Genomic DNA, 20,765 nt, shown 5'->3' with positions numbered 1-20,765 from the left:
CTGCCTTCGACATGCATGTAGTCATAGCCCTTGTTGATGTATTGAAATTTCATTTTGCCACGGCTTGTAAGACTTTCCTTTCGAATTTCTTCACAGCAACTGAGACAGAGTTCATAAGAACATGTTGGGCAGCTTCGATGAAGGTCTACAATTGAAGTTGCACAATGATTGCTGCTCCAAGGCCAATAAAAAAAGCATTTAAAACAAACATTGCAATTAGCACCTCATAGAATTATAGAATTTCATAAAGAATAATAGTTTCTTACCAAAAGATACGCTCATCATTATAACAAATGGTTTGTTGTACTTCAATTTCAGAATATGATTTCCCTACCACAAATATTTTCCGTAAGCAATGTCTACAATTCAGAATATATGAAACATGAATGTGCTTTAATAAAAAGTGTATCAGCAGAACACATCATGAGCAGAAAATGGCACCAACCATTAAATCAGTTGTTTTATTGTCAGCTTCAGAAGTTCCAACACTTGCATGCTCAGTCATTGTTGCATCCTGTGTTCCAGATGGCTGTCCCTCTTCTTTTTCTTGTTTAGAAGTCTCCTCTGCAGCCTTTTTAGCAGCTGCTTCTTGCCTCGCCCTCTCTTCTTCCATTGAAACTCTCAGAGCAAGAGCCAGTTCAGGATCCAGGTTGGGATCCACACCAAACTCAAAACCAGTGACTCCACCAGCTGCAGCTGCAGCTGCTGCTGCTGCAAAACCACTTCCACCTTCCCCATCCCCAGTGAAGATGGGTGTACTACCATTGGATAAAGGAAATTTAGAGTTTAAATCATAAAAAATAAATTATAAAATCAAAACTTTAATCTATAAAATAGGGAACAAATTAAATCCCAACCTTATAAGTACATCAGAAAGAGCATTAGGGCCAGGTGGAACATGTACAATGTGGCTAGTGTCATTGTTGTTAACGGCAGCAAGAAGTGCATCCAGCTTCTCTGTCTTCGCATCATCTTCTTCACTGAAATTTACAATATCAAGTGGTACACTGTTCTTTTTTAACTTTCTTCCAATAGACTCCAATGTCTTTTTCTCTTGTTTGATAGGACTGAAACCAGAAGATATGAAACGATGAAAATGTAAGAGCCAGAAAAAAAAAATGAAAAAACAGAATGAAGCATGACTGTAAACACCTTCCAGTAAATACAATAAATATTGTTGCTGTTTTTTATTTTGGCGATGCTTAAGGGCCAACTGCGCCACCTGAATGCCAGCAGCCAGGTCCATCTCGCCACCTATTTCTAGACCTACATTGAAAGAGAAAACAAGTCACTCTAACACAGTTTAGAATATGATTTTAGAAAGAGAGTAGAATTGGGTTGTCTCAACTTTTGATTTTCGAAGAGTCCTTATTAAATAAATAGTTAAAAACAAAAGGATAAAAGTTAAGACAAATAATAACAAAAACAGTACTGGAGAGATGGTTATCGTTTAAAATTAAATTGTCCAAAGCCAATGAGCTCTAGCTCAACTAGCACCTCCTCCTCTTAATACAATTCATGTTTCATATAGGCCATTTTAATGGTTGGTCCCTCTTTCAAGTCTGAAGGTTAGAAAGGTTAAAAATCTAATCAGAGCAAGCATTTGAAGAAATTTACAGCAGTGAGATAAAAAATTTAAATAAAATCAAAGACAAAACCTTAATCATCCCACTTGAGTGCAAGCACACATTACAGTTGCAGTTTCTACGGCAAAATGGGCAAAGCATCGAAACTTCTTCTTCTTCTAAGTGGGGGTACCTATACACACACAAAGAGCAAGAATGATGAATTAAAACAGGGGGAAAAAAGAACATCTCAGCAGAAAAGTTGAATGTACAAGGAATACCATACCATTGCTTGATACACTGGATGCAATACATTTTCTTCTTACACTTAGTGCAAGGAACAACAAGTTCAATTTTTCTTCATACCCTGATGGCATTTTAAGCGATCTTCTCCATTACCCTGTTTACGACAATAATTATGAATACTATGCAGTGAATGAAGAAAAAAACTAAAAGAACTAATTCCTTCAATGGAATTGGAATATGAAGATACATATAGGTCTACTATGAAAAAGGCATAGAGAAAAGAAGCTACATTCACATTTATTGGACTGCATCTCTCCTTGCTGGAATATCTACCTCCAGCTAATGTCCTTATTTGAGGCATTCACCTAGTTCCAATAATGTACGTTCAAACCATATTGAAAACAAAAATAATCTTATTGAAATGTGAAAAGAGAAATAATAATGGAATAAAGTGTGTTGTTTCACATTAAGCTTTCAGATACCTTTTTTGAATCTTACGCCGTCTCGTATAATGAGGAGGAGGTCTTGCATGTCCTTCGTCAGATGCCTCGGGCCCAACATTGTGTCCATGTTTGTGGCCCCCTGTCCCACACGGAGGTGCCTTTGATATGCGTTTAGGCCGACCTTCAGCCTCTGTAGGTAACCCAACCGCCTGCTCAGCCTGAACATGGGGTGGGTCAATGGCTGAAGAAGGGGTACTAAACGAACTATGGGAGGGTGGCTCCTGCTGCATGTCAGGTGGGGTACCCAGGTCAAAGGATGGAATGGGTGACAGCTGAAGAAATGACTGTGGGGTGGGTGGACAGACGTCAGAGCCAGAACAAGGAAGTGGGGTGGGTGGAGGGATGGTGGGGCAAGGAGATGGATGGGGGGTGGGTGAAGGGATGGTGGGCGTAGGGGCTGGATGTGGGCTAGGTGAAGGGATGGTGGGCGTAGGAGCTGAATGTGGGTTGGGTGAAGGGATGGTGACGGTAGGGGATGGATGTGGGGTGGATGAAGGGATGGTGGGGCTGGCGGATGCATGTGGGGTGGATGCAGAGGGATCGGGGGTACGGAGAAGCTGAGGGGTAGCAACAGGCGGACGGGATTGACATCCGGCCGGAGCTGTGCTCGTGCTTGGGCCAGTAGGCATAGCTGGCTCCTCAATCGGGGCCTCAGGGATAGGAGGTTGGACACGTGTCATCGCCTGCACTGCCGTCAGTACCTCAGTAATGTCATTGTGGTCCTCCGTGCCCACTGGATGACGCCTCAACAAACGGACGTATCCTTCAATCTGCACATGAAAAGACCACACATATTAGACTTGCAATACGAAATCAACAATGCGAATTGATAATAAAATAAATGTTGGTTATGCTACTAGAAATTGCAAATTAAAGGGAGATGAAGTGCGAAGCAAAAAATGTAGTAACAAACATCATGCTCTCTAAACAGTGGTTTCATGGTAAGAAACACGGTAACTTGGGTTAGAAATAGAGAAGTTACCAGCAGAGTCACTACAGCACCAGGCCTATCGATGAACCTCCGAGTCACCCTTTTGAACCAGTCGTGGTACTCGTGCTCTGGAGGCATATCACCAAGCACTGCTTCACAACGCCGATAAAAGCGATTACCCCACTCAAGGATATGCACAGCATGTTTCTGCATCCAATTAACACCGATCTTCCCCCTCAAGTCAATGCCATGAAGCACTCTGTCAGTGTTAACAGCTTCGGGAATTTCTTGGATCATCCCGAATTGACGAACAACACGATCCGGTGTATGTTTCTCTACTAGGTGGAAACATACAAGCGGCACCGTTGCCGTCCATACGGCCCTCCCTGCAACACACCACGGCGGGAGGTCGTCAAAATGAGCTTCATATGGCTGCCACACCACCTACAATAGCCAAAAAAAAGTACACAACACATTAGGGAACAATGTTTATATTTCAAAGTTCACAAAACCTATATGGATGTTCATAAAAGCGTAAAATAAGGCATTTTCATACCTGGTCTGGCAACATGGAAGCTAGTTGCTCGCGATACCTGTCCCTGAAAATGTGGGCGGGCCTATTTTTCTTGTTTGGGACCCACAACCACCTACAATCAAGAAGAATGGATCAATAAGTACTGAGATGTTATTAAACTATAATGTAATCACATATATTAAATATGAATATAATACTAAAAGCTGAAACGTAGCAATTAATGTTAATTGGATGTTAAAACTAAGATATTAAACTAATTAATAATATCAATATCAATATAAAACTTATGAGTCTGTTAAAACTAAGATATTATGCATTCTAGAACAGCCGCTAAAGACAGAGAAATCTCAGGGTCAGCGAGTTTTTTTGGTCCAGCATATAGAGAGAGAGAGAAATTTGAAGGACACTGCCACTGTCAGGCCAGCCTCCTGCACCGTAAGACTAAAAAATTTCAATGGTGGGGGGTTATGCAACAATGAAATGGGCCACAATAGCTTTTATTGGTAAGCTAATATAATCTTGGAATCCTACAATATATGTTTCGTTGCTTGCTGCTGTGTCTATGGTGTTACTAAATGGGAGCTGATATGAATTTTTGGGTTTCTTTGAATGCAGATGAAAATTTGCATTGTTCTATATATGTTATTTTGATATTCTATATATTTGTTTTTATTGCATTCCACATGTTCAATGAAATCCCTTTTAGACTTAATTAGTGATGATTGGAGTCAATTTTTGCCGCCCTCATACCATGATAAATCTAAATGATTTATTCATTTATGAACAATGAATTTGAACTAAAAATTTCGAGGATGAAGTCTAGAAGATATCAACATGGTGGAAAAAATGAATTATGAAACAAATGTGAGGCAATTGGTAGTATTACATAGCATTTACATATTTTTTTTTCATGGCTATGCAATTGATTGGGAGGCTCTTAAACACTACCCCATAGCCCCACTACGAAATACACATCTATATCCTGGAATCCATGGGCCCTAACTTTGATAATGACCCATGTAAAATTTGGATGACAAAGAAAAGAATTTGAGTGAATGGAATTATTGAAATTTAAACTTTAGCACAAAATTAGAGTAAAAGAATGCTATTAGTCTTATTTTATTGATTCCTTCTTGATGAGAAGCAAATGTAGAAGCCACCGAAACAGTTTCATTCTTGGTCTACACCATTGAGAGATCAGCAAAATCTTAAGCAACTTGGAGTCAACAAGCCTACAGCTCTTGCTTTTATGCTCTTTGCTTTCATGTGTAAGTTTCAAGTTCTGCTTTTTTTGCTATCTAGGTTTTTTTAGTAGATTTGGTTTAGCTTTAGCTTAATTGCCTGTTTGGTTTTATTTGTATAATTGTTTAGGTATGTGTTAATGAAGATTTTTTATTTTATTTTATTATTTATAAGTTATTGAGTTTATCAAATCTGAAAAAACACAGAGCCTAGGAAAACAAAAAGAGAAAGCTATTTATTCAAAAAAATTCTCTTAGTATTGGGTGTTCGCATTTGGACCCACAATAAGTATATTAGCCAGTCAGTTGACCAAATGGCCAAATCACTAACACACTAGCACTAGACTAGGTGTAGAATAGCAATCTGTGAATAATGCTACAACATAGCAACAAAGAACCACAATGATCGACTAGCAGTGTGGTTTTAGAATCAATTCCCGTCTGATGAACTAATAAATGTCTTATGGACTTGCATATTATTGCTGTCATGAATTTTTATGTTACCAAATGTGGTCTAAATTTGCTGAATTTTATGATTAGTTACAATTGTTTTCTTATTAGCTTGCATTTGGTTTTTGCACAAATTCTTTTATTTATGGATATGCTTATTTACCTATGTTGATTTCAAGGGAGGGTGGCACTGACAAATTGTTACTTTCTAATTGGAAGAGTTAAGAGTTCCAATATGGTCAGTATATTTTGTTTTAGTATGTCTAATCTTTTTAGAATATTTGAAAATGAACCAAATGCTAAAATCTTAAATTGGGTTTCATGACTTAGTTTTGGGTATTTTGGTTGGGTTTTAGTTTTTTGGGTTAGATTTGTATTTTGGTTTGGGTTTCTATATCAAAGCCAGAATTTTTTCCTTTCCTTCGATTTGAATATGACTAAGATTTATGACTTAGTTTTGGGTATTTTGGTTCGGTTTTAGGTTTTTGGGATAGATTTTTGTTTTGGGTTTTTGGGTTTCTGTATCAAAGCTTTGTCTTTTTAGTTTATATTCTCTATTTGTCTTTTAACGTCGTGAATGATTTCAGGAATATAGCACTAACGTAGAAGATTAACCTCAAGTCGAACAGTGGACCTATCAAGGTAAAAAAGAACCTTTGTTTGGGTTTTTTAATGCTATAGTTAATTATTTATTTATTTTTTTTAAGAATTCTGTAAGAAACTTTTATTGAAAAAAACACATAAGCTCCGGCACCTTCAAGAAAGAATAGCAACAAAAGCCTCCAAAACAAATGTATTTACAAAAACTTAACAATACTACTAACCCATCTAACAAATTATGTGCCTAGAATTTGGTGATAATTTGTTAATCCAGTTACAGATTTTAATAAATACAAATTGATCCCTCCAATCTCGGATTGAAGCCTGATACATCATCTCTTCATGCTATAAAATAAGCTGTCGTGTATCACCTGCGATTTTTTTATTTATTTATTTTTATACTGTTTGTTCAAGAATGTGTATGTGTTTTTCTTTCTACTATGCATTTTAAATTTTATACTTATGTGGGAAAGGGTCAAAAAGAAAGAAAGAAAAATTTAGGAATAGGGAGGACATGGTATGTGTAGAGTGTCTCAGGTGAATTTGGAGAACTATGTTGAATCATTCATACATTAAGAAGTTTCTTCCTGCCTAAAATTTTATTTTAAAAAACAAAAAAAATTATGAAATTGATGTAGAAATAATAGTCTATCTGAAGTGAAGGAAATGTCTATAGTTAGTGAAAAGAAGGAATTTTAGCACCAATCATGTTCTCTAATGTATAAGTCTAACTAATTGATGTAATTTGTTCAAAATGAGATTTTAGATGCAATTCCTCCAGCATGTATGTGCTTCAACTTTGGACAGATTTTGTAAAAATTTCTAAACAACTATTTGAATTACAACTTATCAAAAAAATAAAACTGCTTGAATTACAAGAATTATGTGCTTTTAATTATTAATAAAAATTTGATTGACACTATAGTGCTTATGACCATTACACACTTGAAACTTCCATGGTGGAAATTTGGTGGCTGGGATTGTAAGATGCATTCTTAGAATTCGGACTACAAAAGATGCAAAGTGTAACTTGGAAGGGGAAAAAATATGTATTTATTTATTTTTTCCAATTTTGTTTAGGTTCTTTTGTTCTTTTATGGCTTTTAGAGATTTAATTTAGATGCTGTTTGTGTATTAAAAGTTGCAATTATTAACTATGTTCGATGCATTTTTATCTATTTAAGAATAGAACATCAATCTTAGGCATCTACCTTCCAATTTGGATTTTCCTAGCAGAGGTGTAAGTGATTCTGTTGCTTAGTGCTAAGTGTTAGCTATAAAAGATCTTATACTACTTTTAAGTACATCCGAATTCCTTTGAACTATCAGCTATGCTTTCTCTTATCAATTAGTTACTCTATCAAAGTCATTTAGATTCAAACCATCAAATTTAGAGAATTTAAGGTGGTTTTTTTTTTTTTTTTTTTTTTTTTTTTCATAAAGGTTTGATTTTGGTTTTTCCAAATTTAAATTTTTCTTCTTAAAGTGTTTCTACTAATAGAAATTAAAATATTGTTTCTTTGTATCTATATGTTGGAATTTTACCTTTTAATATTATTGAATATGCTCTCCTTAGTTTTCGTGATTGTTATAGATCAATAGAAATAGTTTGAATGGATCATGAATATAGGTTCACTTCTACTATTGAAAGAATTTTTTGGAACATGGGGCTCAAAAGGTTGTATTAGTTTCTATCTTTTCAAAGGTTATGTTTAAATAGGTCTTCATTATGCTATTTCCTCAAGTAGGACAACAATCACCTTTTACCACACCAAAGAATCCAGTTTGTTCCTATTGTGTATACCTTTGGAGTTGGCATGTTCAAGATGGACTACATTTGTGGGGGTTCATATGTGCTATAAGTTTTTGCAGGTGAATGGTGATGTTTCAATTCATCTGAGTGAAATAGAGCTGGCACTTCAGTGCATCATGGCTAGAATATGGCTAATCTAACTAAATTGTTTTTTGGTTAAAGAGATCTTAGACTTAATTTTCTGCTATTGGGGAATTTTGAACTTTTGGCATTGTTATTGAACCTGACTCTATATTACACAATTGTCATTTTTGTTTTTTTGAAGTGATTGACATTAACAAGCCTTTATTAAAAATATTAACTATTGTACATCATGCTGAGTGCCTTAAATATTGTTAGAAGCTTTTGGAACTTCAGAAAAAGATGGGAACATGTTTATAGGCTTTAATATTTTCACCCAATATACGGTCAAGAGTGTAAAAAGTATACTTACAAGTAGAACAAATGATGGATGTACTGCATTACCCAAATGAATTTCAATGAATTTTATTGTATTGTTATGTTAAATTGATGGTATTTTAAATATGTTAAATGTTCCCACACGTTGTGCGGGTTAAATGCTAGTTTTAATAATACCAGCCACTTCCTATGTCAATTTTTATACTAGAACCACTCCCCCCTCCCCCCACCCCCCCCAAAAAAAACAAAACAAAAAAAAAAGGAAAAAAGAGCACAATAGAAAGAAGATTCTTATACAAGCAGAATATGCCAGAAAGTACAGAGATTTTGTTATCCTCAAAAATTGGAGAAAAAACAACTAGATGATAAGAAGCAAAGGACTAAGTTGGCCCTAATGAAAAGTTGTAATTTAGCAATTGAGTAAATGAAAAGGCAAAGTCTGTCATAGACTTTGAAGATAGAAAAGGTCTGAGGTGATGTAAATATTTGTTTGGTTTGACAGTCCCTTCACTCTCTCTATGAGTGTTACTGATTACAATAAAGCCTTTATAAATAACCTAAAGAGACTAGGACTTCAAATAGCAAATAAAAATACTCAAGAAGAAGTTAGAACCAAATAGAAAAAGAACTCAAAACATAATATAAGACTCGTGCTTTGGTGAAGACAGTATGTTATAGCAGTATGAGGTAGAGACTTACTTCAGGGATAGTGGACCACGTACTGGAGGACCGTAAGCACCCACTGGCGGGCCTCGCTCAACTGTCGGGCACAAATAGGGGAACCTGGCCCATGCCCAGTACTGGAGCAACAGCAAGCTCCCACCAATCTGACTGGTGTCCTCGCTTGCCCTGCATAGCTCTCGATACAACCATGCAAGGCAAGCACTTCCCCAACTGTACCTCCGTGGGTTGTGAAGGTCTTCCAACTGCTGCACCCACATTAGATGCACCCTATCGCCGGATTTGTCCATGAATATTGTGTCCCCCAATAGCGCTAGGATGTAGCATCGTGCGTACTTATGCAGCTGATCCTCTTCAGCATCAGGCGGCAATGGGTTAGCAACTTCCTCCAAAAGGCGGTTGATGAGAATCCTCTGCCCATCAAGTTGCTTATGGTTGTTTTGAGTTACAGGTCGAAAGCCAAGGAAGTCCCGGCACACATCCACCCAAGTTTTTTGTGTGCTCCCTGTTATAGCCTCACCATCAACAGGAAGCCCGAGAAGAACCTCCACATCCTGCAATGTGATGGTCACCTCACCATGTGGCATGTGAAACGTGTGAGTCTCGGGCCGCCATCGCTCCACTAAGGCCGTTATGAGGCCATTGTCAATCTCTCTACCCGGGACCCACAGGAGTCCCTCCAAACCAACTGTGGTGATGATGTTCCTCACTCGGTCGTCCACCATTGGAGGTTGCTTGGAGAACTCTGAACTACGACTACGGCAGGTAATGGACCCTGGATCCTGCACATAACATCTCGTTATGGATTAATATAGTATATGCAAATACGTGTACATTGTATGGATTAAATGCATGTGCACAAGTAAATATTTAGTTGAGTGTTTTACCCGCCCATTCCAAATAGCTTCGGACCGATGCGTCGCCTGCTGTGACAACACCGAGTCGTCAATGGGTCCAGGCTGTGTATAGTCAATGCGTCCAGCATTTGCAGCAGCCATACTGAAGAAGAATGATAAGCAGTTAGTTTCAAAATTGAACACACAATATGCTTAAATATATAGGTATGAGTTAGAGCAGCCATAATGAAATGACGACTATGGTTGCTTGTTCATAATTGCAGAATCATAGCAAATTTCTTAGAACTTTGAAGGGAGGACTTGACCGGGAATTAGCTTACTAAACCGGTATTTTGGTAGTTATTTATTTAATTTTTTTTTTTTGGGTATGAAAGTTTCCAACATATATCTACTAAATGCTTTTCATGAGAATCATTAAACCAAAATACTCCTCACATGTTTGTGTGTATACTGGCTTTAAAGTAAAAGAAAGAACAAGAGAATGAGCCTAATCTGTTCATACATGCACTAATTCAAAGATAGTTTGAATTGAATTTTTGTCTGTCAATAGAATATAAAATCATAAATTACAAATTAAGTTTTAACTATTTCAAGTATCTTGCTTTATATGATAGTCGATATTTACACTATTTATGCTGTAGGTAACCTAGGTTGATTTCAGTGGATTTAACTATAGCATATTGCTTTGCTTTGATTTGTATCTCACAGTCATATGATTGTGGACCATTGGGTAATCTTAATTTGTTAAGAATCAAATATGTTAATATATGGGAGGCTTTTTAGTGCTAAATACTAACTATGAGCACCATGTTTGGGATTACAGTGCCAGCACTTAGGGGAAAGGACTACGGCAAGACTAAAATGCGTTATTCGGACTACACAGAGACAGAAGCAGGTCTTCAGTATAAGGTTGCCAGATGAAAAATACATAAGGCCTCCAAAAATGTTTTTAAGTGCACAAGCATCATAATTATCTGTTCTAACAACAAATATATATGAGAATGCAGGACTTGCGAGTAGGAAATGGCCCCATACCAAAGATGGGAGAGACTGTAGTGGTAAGCCACTAATTTTTCATATGCATTTTTTCATAATGTTAAGTTAGCCAAGACTTGGAGCCTAATCTCATTCATTTAAAGAGAAATTTTAGACTGCATTAGTTCCATATCCCCAATTATATGTAAAACTATGCATGGAGTCATCTGTCTTAAGTCTGATAGAGTTGATACATGAACATTTGAGAAAATGGTGAGCTGAATTTAGTACAATATAAGCCATGCAACATTGAAGTTCAATTTATAGCAAGTGGAGTACACAGTTTTTTTTTTATTTTTCTGGATATTTAGTTAATTAAGTAATCAGTACAACAACAAAACTAATGGTAAAACAAGAATATTTTACCTCTATTACAAATTCAGTACAGAAACCAAAAAAAAAAAAATAAATAAATAAAAAACGAACTGATTACATTTTTGCATAAGGGACTCACCTTTTTTTCTTCTTTTTCTTTCAGATGGTGGAGACTGAGTTACAGCAGAGGGCGAGTGAGAGAGTAGAGAGGGTGACGTGCGACAGTGGGTCGGTGAGCGAGAGAGTGAGAGGGTGACTGAGCGGTGAGGCTGAGAGGGTTGGGGCCGGCGTCGGCGACGGTGACGGTGACGGTGACGCTGAGAGAGTGAGAGAAGGAGAGGGTGAGTGAGAGTGGGTCGGAGACTGAGAGAGGGGTTTGAGAGAGACAGAGGTCAGACCGGTGAGGCTGAGAGGGTCAGTGGGTGAGTGGGTCGGCGTCGGCGACGGTGACGCTGAGAGAGTGAGAGCAGGAGAGGGTGAGTGAGAGAAGGAGAGGGTGAGTGAGAGTGGGTCGGAGACAGAGAGGGGTTTGACTGATGAGGGAGAGTGAGAATGGAGAGAGCGTTAAATTCAAAAAATGCCTATTAGAAATCGAGTGCCTGAAACTCGATTTCCATATCTAGTCCACGTGGAAATCGAGTCTTAGACACTCGATTTCCACGTGTACTCCAACCTCTTTTTTGCCATGTCAAAGCACGTAAACCGAGCCTCAAAGGCTCGATTTAGAGGGCCAAAATCGAGCCTCTGAGGCTCGAGTTGCTAGTTTCCCAATTTCTTTCAAAACCCGGCCAACTAACTGAATAGTTACGTTTTTATGGGTAATTACCCATTTTCGCCGTGGATGTGGCTGGCTGAAAGGTTTTTGTGGTTGATTTTTTTTTTTTTTTTTTCATTTTAATGAGTTCTTTATATTATTTTAATCAAACTACTACATATATAGATCTATTGATGTTGAGTGTGTAAAGTTGAATTTATTCAACTATGTGTTGGTTTTATTTCGTGCTAAATTTGCTTGTAATTCAGCATTTAAAAATCCTGTATTTAGGTGGGAATAATGTAAGGGTTGTATGTGAAAGAGTGTGAAGAATTGATCAAGTGTGTGCATCAAGAGACTTCTCACAACTGGACCTCGCAAATGACTCGTAAGTGGTGAGTTGCTAGAATTCAGCACACATGTGGAGCAAGCAGGAAGTTGAAAAGTCAGGACAACTGGATCACTATAGGACAAAAAGTATAGTCTAGTCATTCTGTTATCTGGCCATTGGAACTTGCCACTTGTCTCAGTCGCAAGTGACTCACTAGTACACACTGTTTTGCTGAAAAATGACTTTTGACATTCCTTCTCATACCCTACTATAAATACCTTTATACCCACGAAATGTAGAGAGCTTCTAGAGAGAATTTTGAGAGATAAACCCTAAACAAAAATAAGATTGACTCATCTACAATCTTATACCTTTGAATCTCCAAATTCCTCTACTCTCATCCTTTCCATTGTCATACCCATGAGAGGATCTTAAGCCCAACCCTTACCTCACCACATTTAGAGCGGTGAGAAGGTTCTTGGTGTATTGGGAAGCAGTTCAAGAGAGAACCTATTCATTTTGGTTGATGCAATGGGTTTATTATGGGATCCGGTAAGCTAGAAAAAACAAGGTTAGGCGTAACCCTATTTGAGTAAGAAGCTTAGAGGGCTTAAGTGCATCGGGTAAATTAAGCTTTAAGGGTCTATTGCTATTCATGTATCCTAACTAATTTTCTAATGGATCATCTCACCGCTTGGAGGGTGGCGAAGAGGTGTTTTGCCAAGTTCTTCAGTTTCCTCTTCGATAACACGTGCCAGTATTATCTTGTGTTTGCTTCTCTTTAACCCTTACTCTTTGCTTTTAAATACTGCTGTGTTGTGATTAAAGTATGGCTTAGAGTTGGTTGCTTGTTTGGGTATAGCTTATATTTATCATTCCGTACATATATTGTTTAGGTATAAGATTGTGTTGGTATTTTTGTAATTAGGGGTCTAAACATTCACTAGTGTTTTACACACTAGGTGAGCTTTCACTTGGTATCAGGGCGGGTACACTTTGACAAATTTCTATATCCTAAGTGTGATCCTTGACCCCTAGGATGGATAGGTCTCAATCCCTCAATGCACCTCCCTTCTTTGGTAGGAGTAATTACGCATTTTGAAAAGTGCGCATGCATTCATTTTTGTGCTCTATTGATGAGAGTATGTGGGTGTGAGAGACCCCCAAAATGGGGGTGTCTCTCAAAAAGGAGATTTAGGTACTTTTTAGGGCACCTTTCTTTTTGGGTAAGTAGTGTGGAGTCACCACTTATTTTTTATACAAAAAAATAAGAAAAAAATAAATATATACAAATACATGATTGAATTATTCCTTTTCATTGATTGAATAAAAAATTACATAATTGAAAATTACATGACTTTGGGTCCTAGTTACATTCTACCCAAAATAAAAAAATAAAGACAAGCCCTAGATCTACTTATCCAAAGATCTAAATTCGGAGGCTAGATTACGGAATGGGAAGATGTTAGGCATCCATTCCACCCAAACAGAGACTGGTCTTCTAGACCCTTGTGACCAATGTACCTTTTTTTATGCATGCTATGGATGATATGTTAAACATGTGAAACAAAACTAAGTCACAAAGATTTATTTATGAATGTATCATCTTCTTTTCTTTTTTTTTTCTTTTTTTTAAATTCAAATCTATTTTAGTGATGATAAAAAAATTGATTTTATTTTGGTTTAGAAAAAATTTAGATCTGTTTTAAAGAATCTAAAAAAATGGTTTTTGGAGATAAAAATTTAGATATGTATTTAAGAACTAAAAAAAATGGTATTTTTTTTATGATAGAAAAACTAGATCTGTGTTTATATGTTCAAAAAAAATTGGACAAGATTTTTTTAAGAAGAGAGTTTCACTCATACATAAATTTATGCTATATGAATTAAACAAAACAAAACAACCATAAACACAATCATGCTTAATCTTTTTCTTTGTTTCAAAATCTGCATATGTTAAAAAAAATCAAATTTGTATCTAAAAAAGATATAAATCAGTTTTTGATTTGAGAAAAATTCATATCTGCATCTAATGAAGATGCAATTCCATTTTTTATTGAAGAGAAATTCAGATCTACATCTAAGAAAGATGCTAATCCGTTTTTAATTAAGAAAAATCCAGATCTACATTTAAGAAAGATATAGATCTATTTTTATTTTAAGAAAAATTCAAATCTATATCTAAGAAAGATGCAGATTTATTTTTATTTTAAGAAAAATAATTGGTTATGTGCAGATTATTGAATTTAAGAAAGAGATTATAACAATTACACATAAAAAATCAACATAATCTAAGCAATGATTAACAATTCATATTATGGATAAAGAAAAGCATGCATTCACATAAAAAGAAAGACATAAAGAAAAGGAATAGGGTGATTGAAAACAACCTATTGCATGGAGCACTTCTTGTTCTTGAGATGATGTTTTAGAGTCAAAGAAAGTTATTTAGTTATCTTTGAAACCTAAAAACCCTAATTTTAGTAGCTAATATCAGGGAGGATTAGCAAATATCCGTAATTTGAGAGTCTCAAAACGTATGCCTCTCAGAGCGTAAAAAAAAGGTGTTGAATTATGAGATCCAATCTCCATTTATTACTCTAAAAAATAGCCCCGACATGTAGAATGTGAATCGGAACTCATCCTTCTGCAAAAAGATTGAAAAGGGTGTGTCTTATCGTCACTCGAAAGGGAGTTGTGCCAAAACCCAAAAGGAAAGTGCTGTCTGGCACTCCAAAAGTGCCAAATAGTGCTCTTGAATGCTGAACACACTTTTGTGTTTGGTGTGTTTTGGACTCTTTTTCTAGGGTTTTTTGATCCAATCCTTGTACCTAGACGTGTTTTCATCCTTAGTCCATGATTTTTTTTTAATCTTTTTTATAGATAATTCAGACATTTTCAGGAAAAATTATCTTGTGGATAAATTCTTTAAAATAAATCTTGATAAAGTTTAGATTATCTACAATATTATTTTTATCCAATCATCCCTTTTATTCCTATGCATGCATCCCTATTTTAAACACTAATTATCAACTAATCACAAAATTATTTAATTAATTTTAATTGTTTAACCAATTAGAATTAATTTAAACTAATCATGCGTGGTTGACTTTACCTATACACAATACATGTTGAAAATGCAAACTTAATCATGCAATACCTTTCAATTTGATGGTCTAATTTGGAAACCGGGCACACCATTGTGACCGTTAGAATCTCAAGATCATTTTTATGATATGCAATGAATGAACTGATGCATGTAATGCAATGACAAATTAATGCATGTAATGTAATTATGAATTTTGGGGTACATGGATGGTCACTCTAGTCATTCTCCTTGATTAAATCATAGGTGCAAAATCGAGTGTCTACAGTGGGATGCTGTTGAAGTTGGTTGGACAAGGCCGGAGGCTGCCAAATCTACTTGGAATAAGGTAGTCCTTGCAGCGGCTATTGTTAATAGTAAAGCTCTTAATGCTATATTTTATGGTGTCTCACCATATAAATTTCATAGGATTTCTCATGTGTCAATTGCCAAGGAGGCATGACAAATTTTGGAGACTACTTACGAAGACACCAAGAAGGTGAAGGATACCAAGCTTCAAATGCTTACCACTCAATTTGAAGAATTGAAGATGAGCGATATGGAAAGTTGAATGAAGTGGTGATCAGGAAATTTAACTTGGGTGAGAAGATGGAGGACTCCAAATTGTCAAAAAGATCCTTAGATCATTGCCAGAGAGCTTCCGTGCAAAGGTGACCGCCATTGAGGAGAGCAAGGATCTTGATGAGATAAAAGTCCAAGAACTCGTCGGTTCTCTTCAAACATATGAATTGTCTCTACCATCTCAAAGGAAGAGCAAATCCTTTGTTTTTAAGACAATCAATGAGGGAATTGAAGCTCAAGATTCCTCAGATGAGGATGAGGTTGAAAAAGAAGTGGCATACCTTGCAAAGAACTTTTGCAAGTTCTTGAAATTCAAAAAGGATGGGAAGTCTTTTGAGAAAGGCAAATTCTCCAATTTCAAGAAAGACAAGAAGGATTTCAAGAAGGAGGATTCCAAAGACTCTTCTCCATCTCAAGCAGTGACTTGCTATAAGTGCAACGAGAGTGGTCATGTGAAGAAAGAATGCCCCACCTATTTGAAAGCAAAGGGTAAAGTCTTGGCTACAACCCTTAGTGACTTGGATAGCTCCAACTCCGATTCGGAAGAAAGCTATGATGAGGAAGGAAACTACTCCACTTTTATGACTATTGCACCCGTAGACTCTTTGGAAGATTTAAGCAATCTAGTGGAAGAGCTTGGTGAACATACCGAAGTGGAGTTTATGGGTGTTGGAGACGAATCTAAAGATGAAGAAGAAGAATGTGTCTATGAAGGAACCAATAGATTACAAGAATCCTACAATGCCCTTCTTGAGAATAGTGGAGAATATGCTAGAGTGGCTAAGGCAACTATTAAAAAGATGAAGAATGCAGAACATGATTACAAAAGTATTCTCGTGCGCTACAAAGAGACCAAATGTGAAGTTGAAGAGCTGAATGAAGAGCTAATGAATGCCTATTTTAGGATAAAGTTTCTTAAGCTTGAGTTTATTCAAGCTAATGCCAAAGTGGAGTGTGTTGCCTCCAAGAAACTTGATGAGGTGCTTGCCTATCAAAAGCTCTCTTCGGATAGAAATGGCTTAAGGTATACTAGAGAAAGTAGCTCAAGCTCTTAAGTGTCTAATGAGATGAAGTTTGTCAAAGCCAAAGAACCATTGTTAACAACTCCTCTTATTGAAAATGTAAAAGTTGAAAAGAAGCCAAATGGTTTTGACAAAGCCTCCAAATTCAATTGTGGCAAAGCCTAAGGCAAAAGGAAAGCCTCTTCCTAAGGCACGAAGAGGTCCTCAAACATAACACTTTTGCCATCATTGTGGAATCGAAGGACACGCTAGGCCAAATTGTCAAAAGCTTCAAGCATTGAAGAATGCGGGTCTTCAAAAGCCAAGAAGACAAGGAAAGGGTAAAGGGAACCCCAAGCACTCAAAAGGGCAACAAGTAGAACCGGTTGTGAGTGACGTGATGAAAATGATTGACACCATCACCTCATGTTTGGCCAATTTCACCCTAAGATTTGAGAATCGTGGCTTAAGTACCCAATCCTCCAAAGATATCACCCCAAACGCATGTGTCATGTAGGTGAAGAAGGATACTCATGCATAAGTATTATGGCATGTCCATGCATTAATTCTTTCAATATGTTGTGACATTGTTGTTTAGTAATAAAAAAAATTAATAAGAGGAATATACTTTCTTAATTACCAAGGAGTATATTACTTGGTATTAACAAAAATGTAATATGTAAAAGGTGTGTATAATACACCAAAAGTCTTTTAGTTCAGTGGCTTTCCCTTTCTCTTCTATTAGAACAACTAAAGTTTAAATCCCCCAATTTATAATAACAATTGAATTATCTCAAAGAAAATGTGTAATAGTTAGGACATAGGTAGTAGCATTGCATCTTATCTCTACTCATGTATTTGTGTTAGGACTGAGGAGGGAAGTGTTCATTTATAACTTTGGTGACAACTTAATTAGGAGAATGAGCCAGTGAGTAACAATTACCCTTTTGATGGAGACTTATGGGTATTGCTAAAAAACACAATCATCACAATCAGGAAGTATCATTATCATCATTAGTTTTAATTTTTTTTATAACTCGAAATAAGATTTTCATTCAACAATCTAAGATACACCAGCCAACAATTGGAAGATTAGGGTCATCATTAGTTTTTATGTTATGTTGATTTTATTGTTATTTTGTTTATGTTCATGTATATTGTTATTAGTTTCACTTTACCCCCCCCCCCCCCCTAAAAAACACTCATTAATGATATATATCATTCAAAACAACAAATCTAACCATAAGAGAAATCCTTATCTCAACAAAAAAATATTTTGGTCGGCTAGATTTTTCCAAATGTAAGTAGAAGAAAAAAATTCAACTTAATTCCTAGAAAGGTAATAAAAAATAAAATAAAATAAAAACTTCAAGGGTGGGGTCATTCATGGGCAACTTATTGTTTTTGATTAGAAAGAATTGCCCAACATGGATCATCCTCTTTGTTGGGGCTTTAGGTAATGCATGGAGCTATTTCTCATTTTGGAAGACTGTAAATCTAAAGGAGCAAATTCCAAGGTACTACTCATGGAGTTGAGGAATTAAATTCAACCCACATCAATTGTTTTATAGAACGTTCTGCAAAGCCCTTTTTATTTTACTTTTTTATTTGTTTATTTTTTAGATGAAAATTGAAGATTGACAGTGGGTGCGAGGTGGAGCATCCTCACTCTTGCAAACCATAGGCAATGCATTGGGGTATCTCTCCTTTTAGATGATTGTAAATTGAAAGGAACCGATCTCAAGGTACTATTAATTGAGTTGAGGAATCAAACTCAAGCCATATCAATTGTTTTATAGAACACTCTGCAAAGTCCTTTTTATTTTACTTTTTTTGAGATGGAAATTGAATTTGAGATTGTTAATGGGCGCAGGGTGTCAATAGATGATGATAGCTAGTGCATCAAGGTCCATCAGCAATTATCTTGAATCAAAGCATTTTATTAAAACCCTAATAAAAGGCTTAAAATCCCTAAGTGCATCCATAATCATATATGCATATATTGCCATTTCCAGAGAGGGGTAAGAGGAGATCATATTGTTCCTTACAATCAATAAGTATCATCATCATCATGATTACCATCATTATTGGTTTTAATATTATGTTGATGTGTATTGTTATTTTATGTATGTTTATTTGTATTGTTATTTGTATTTGTACTATTATTGAGAAACGGAATTATCCAAACCTTTTCGAGTATCTAATTATTGTTATTAATAATAACTAGTTTCTAACATGCGCAATGCTTAAGAAAGTTTTATACAAATATGGTAAAACAAATTTTATCTTTCCAAAATTAAAAAAAATACACACTTTTTCAAGAATGCAAAAGGTAAGTCAAGGAAAATTTTCATTTCTTAATAAAAATTATTTATAACATTTTGTATATCATTAAAAAGTATCTCAAAAATTTCTTAATAAAAATTTTCAAACTAACTTTCTCAATCTCATTTTTTTTCAAACCCAATTTTATTTCTTCCAACAATCCAAATCACCAAAAATGCATCTCAAAAATTAATAAAACTCAACAAAATTACAATTCAAAATCAAAGTACAAAAACATTTACTTCATCACCTCTTTTGTGACATTAAGACCAAAGTTGGAATATGTGATGAGAAGGAAGAATTTGGGGAAAAAACTTTACTATATTTCTAGATGCTTATTCTTTTTCTCATTAAGAATATATCATCTATACACAATAAATAAAACAAAATTAGAAAATATAATTTATATTGGGTGCAAAATTGCAAGAATGCATCATTCAATTCAAATTTTTTAATAAAACTTTTAAGCCACGCAAAAGAAAGAGTTAGCTAATCCCAATTAAAACTGCTCATTGTAGCCTTGTACATGATAATTGTAATTCTTTTTCCTTAAATAAAAAGTAAAATCCCTTGAGTACAAGTCCAAAGGGGATAAAAAGGTAGAGGAAATTTTTGAAAAAAATTTGTGAATACCTTTTTATATAGACATTATTTTTATTGATTTCATTGTTCAGTTATAAAAATTTAAATCAAAGTAGATGATTATGTATAGGCAAAGTTTTTAATTTTTTCATTGTTTCAAAGTTTAGTTGTAAACATTTATGTTAAAATAGATGAATATGTAAAGACAAATTTAACCAAATATGAATGTGTAAAGACAATATATTTATATTTTTAATATTATAAAAAAATTGGGGAAAAAAAAGAAAAAAAGAGAAGGATTATGTGGCCAGTGAAGTGGCACAATTAGAGTTTTGCAACATTAATTACCATGCTTCCATTTTATATAGTATATAGATAAAGATATGAAAATGAATATAAGGAATATAACTTTATGGTTATAGCATTACTTTGTTTAGTAAAGTAAGGAATATAATTTTTTTTCACCTCAATTTACCACTTACTGAAATGACAAATTGTGATAGGGGCAACATCATTTTATTCATTCTAAAAAATTAATGGTTCATGTCAAGGACTGAACGGTTACATTGATCTTATTCTAAGGATTTTTTTTTTTTTTTTTTCCATCCAATGTGTGTCAAGGATTCTTAGAGCACTTGATTGATTCCTTTAGATTGTTTGGTACCCAAGTCCCAAATACATTACGTAATTACTTGGATGAATACCTTAAGGGTGACCCAAGGTGTTGGTTAGCTAACTAGGAGACTTGAATTCAAGACCTTTATAAATCATATAGGGCTTAAAAACACAACAAATAATAAAATAGGAAGATCCATAATACATAACATTTACAACAAATATGTAGCTATATACCTTGCCTATTTATTTTGTACAAATATCAACCTAACATGAAACTTTAGTACTAGGCTACTAGCAATACATGTGCTCTTTGTAG

At 35.4% G+C, this 20,765-nt stretch overlaps 2 protein-coding genes and 1 long non-coding RNA gene across 3 annotated transcripts; 1 reads left to right on the top strand and 2 right to left on the bottom strand.

The window, feature by feature from the left end:
• Positions 1–406: 406 nt before the first annotated feature.
• Positions 407–1,246, bottom strand: LOC126728865 (26S proteasome non-ATPase regulatory subunit 4 homolog). Its single transcript, XM_050434621.1, has 3 exons — positions 1,167–1,246; positions 858–1,067; positions 407–758 (listed from the first exon to the last, which is right to left on the bottom strand). The coding sequence occupies exons 1-3, from the start codon at positions 1,244–1,246 to the stop codon at positions 422–424; spliced, it is 627 nt and encodes a 208-aa protein (XP_050290578.1). The 3' UTR covers positions 407–421.
• Positions 1,247–2,563: 1,317 nt separating this feature from the next.
• Positions 2,564–9,962, bottom strand: LOC126728864 (serine/threonine-protein phosphatase 7 long form homolog). Its single transcript, XM_050434620.1, has 6 exons — positions 9,852–9,962; positions 8,983–9,746; positions 3,802–3,892; positions 3,297–3,689; positions 2,865–3,084; positions 2,564–2,598 (listed from the first exon to the last, which is right to left on the bottom strand). Exons 1-6 carry the CDS (start codon positions 9,960–9,962, stop codon positions 2,564–2,566), a joined length of 1,614 nt encoding a protein of 537 aa, XP_050290577.1.
• Positions 9,963–10,642: 680 nt separating this feature from the next.
• On the top strand, positions 10,643–11,728 carry LOC126729198 (uncharacterized). The gene is made up of 3 exons (XR_007656536.1): positions 10,643–10,730; positions 10,829–10,879; positions 11,335–11,728. It is a non-coding gene; the product is annotated as an uncharacterized LOC126729198 (long non-coding RNA).
• The last annotated feature ends 9,037 nt before the right edge of the window (positions 11,729–20,765 follow it).

Source organism: Quercus robur, chromosome 5, assembly GCF_932294415.1.
Source record: "Quercus robur chromosome 5, dhQueRobu3.1, whole genome shotgun sequence".
NCBI lineage: Eukaryota > Viridiplantae > Streptophyta > Magnoliopsida > Fagales > Fagaceae > Quercus > Quercus robur.
Note: the sequence above shows the minus strand (reverse complement) of the source record. Positions and strands in the feature narration are given on the sequence as shown.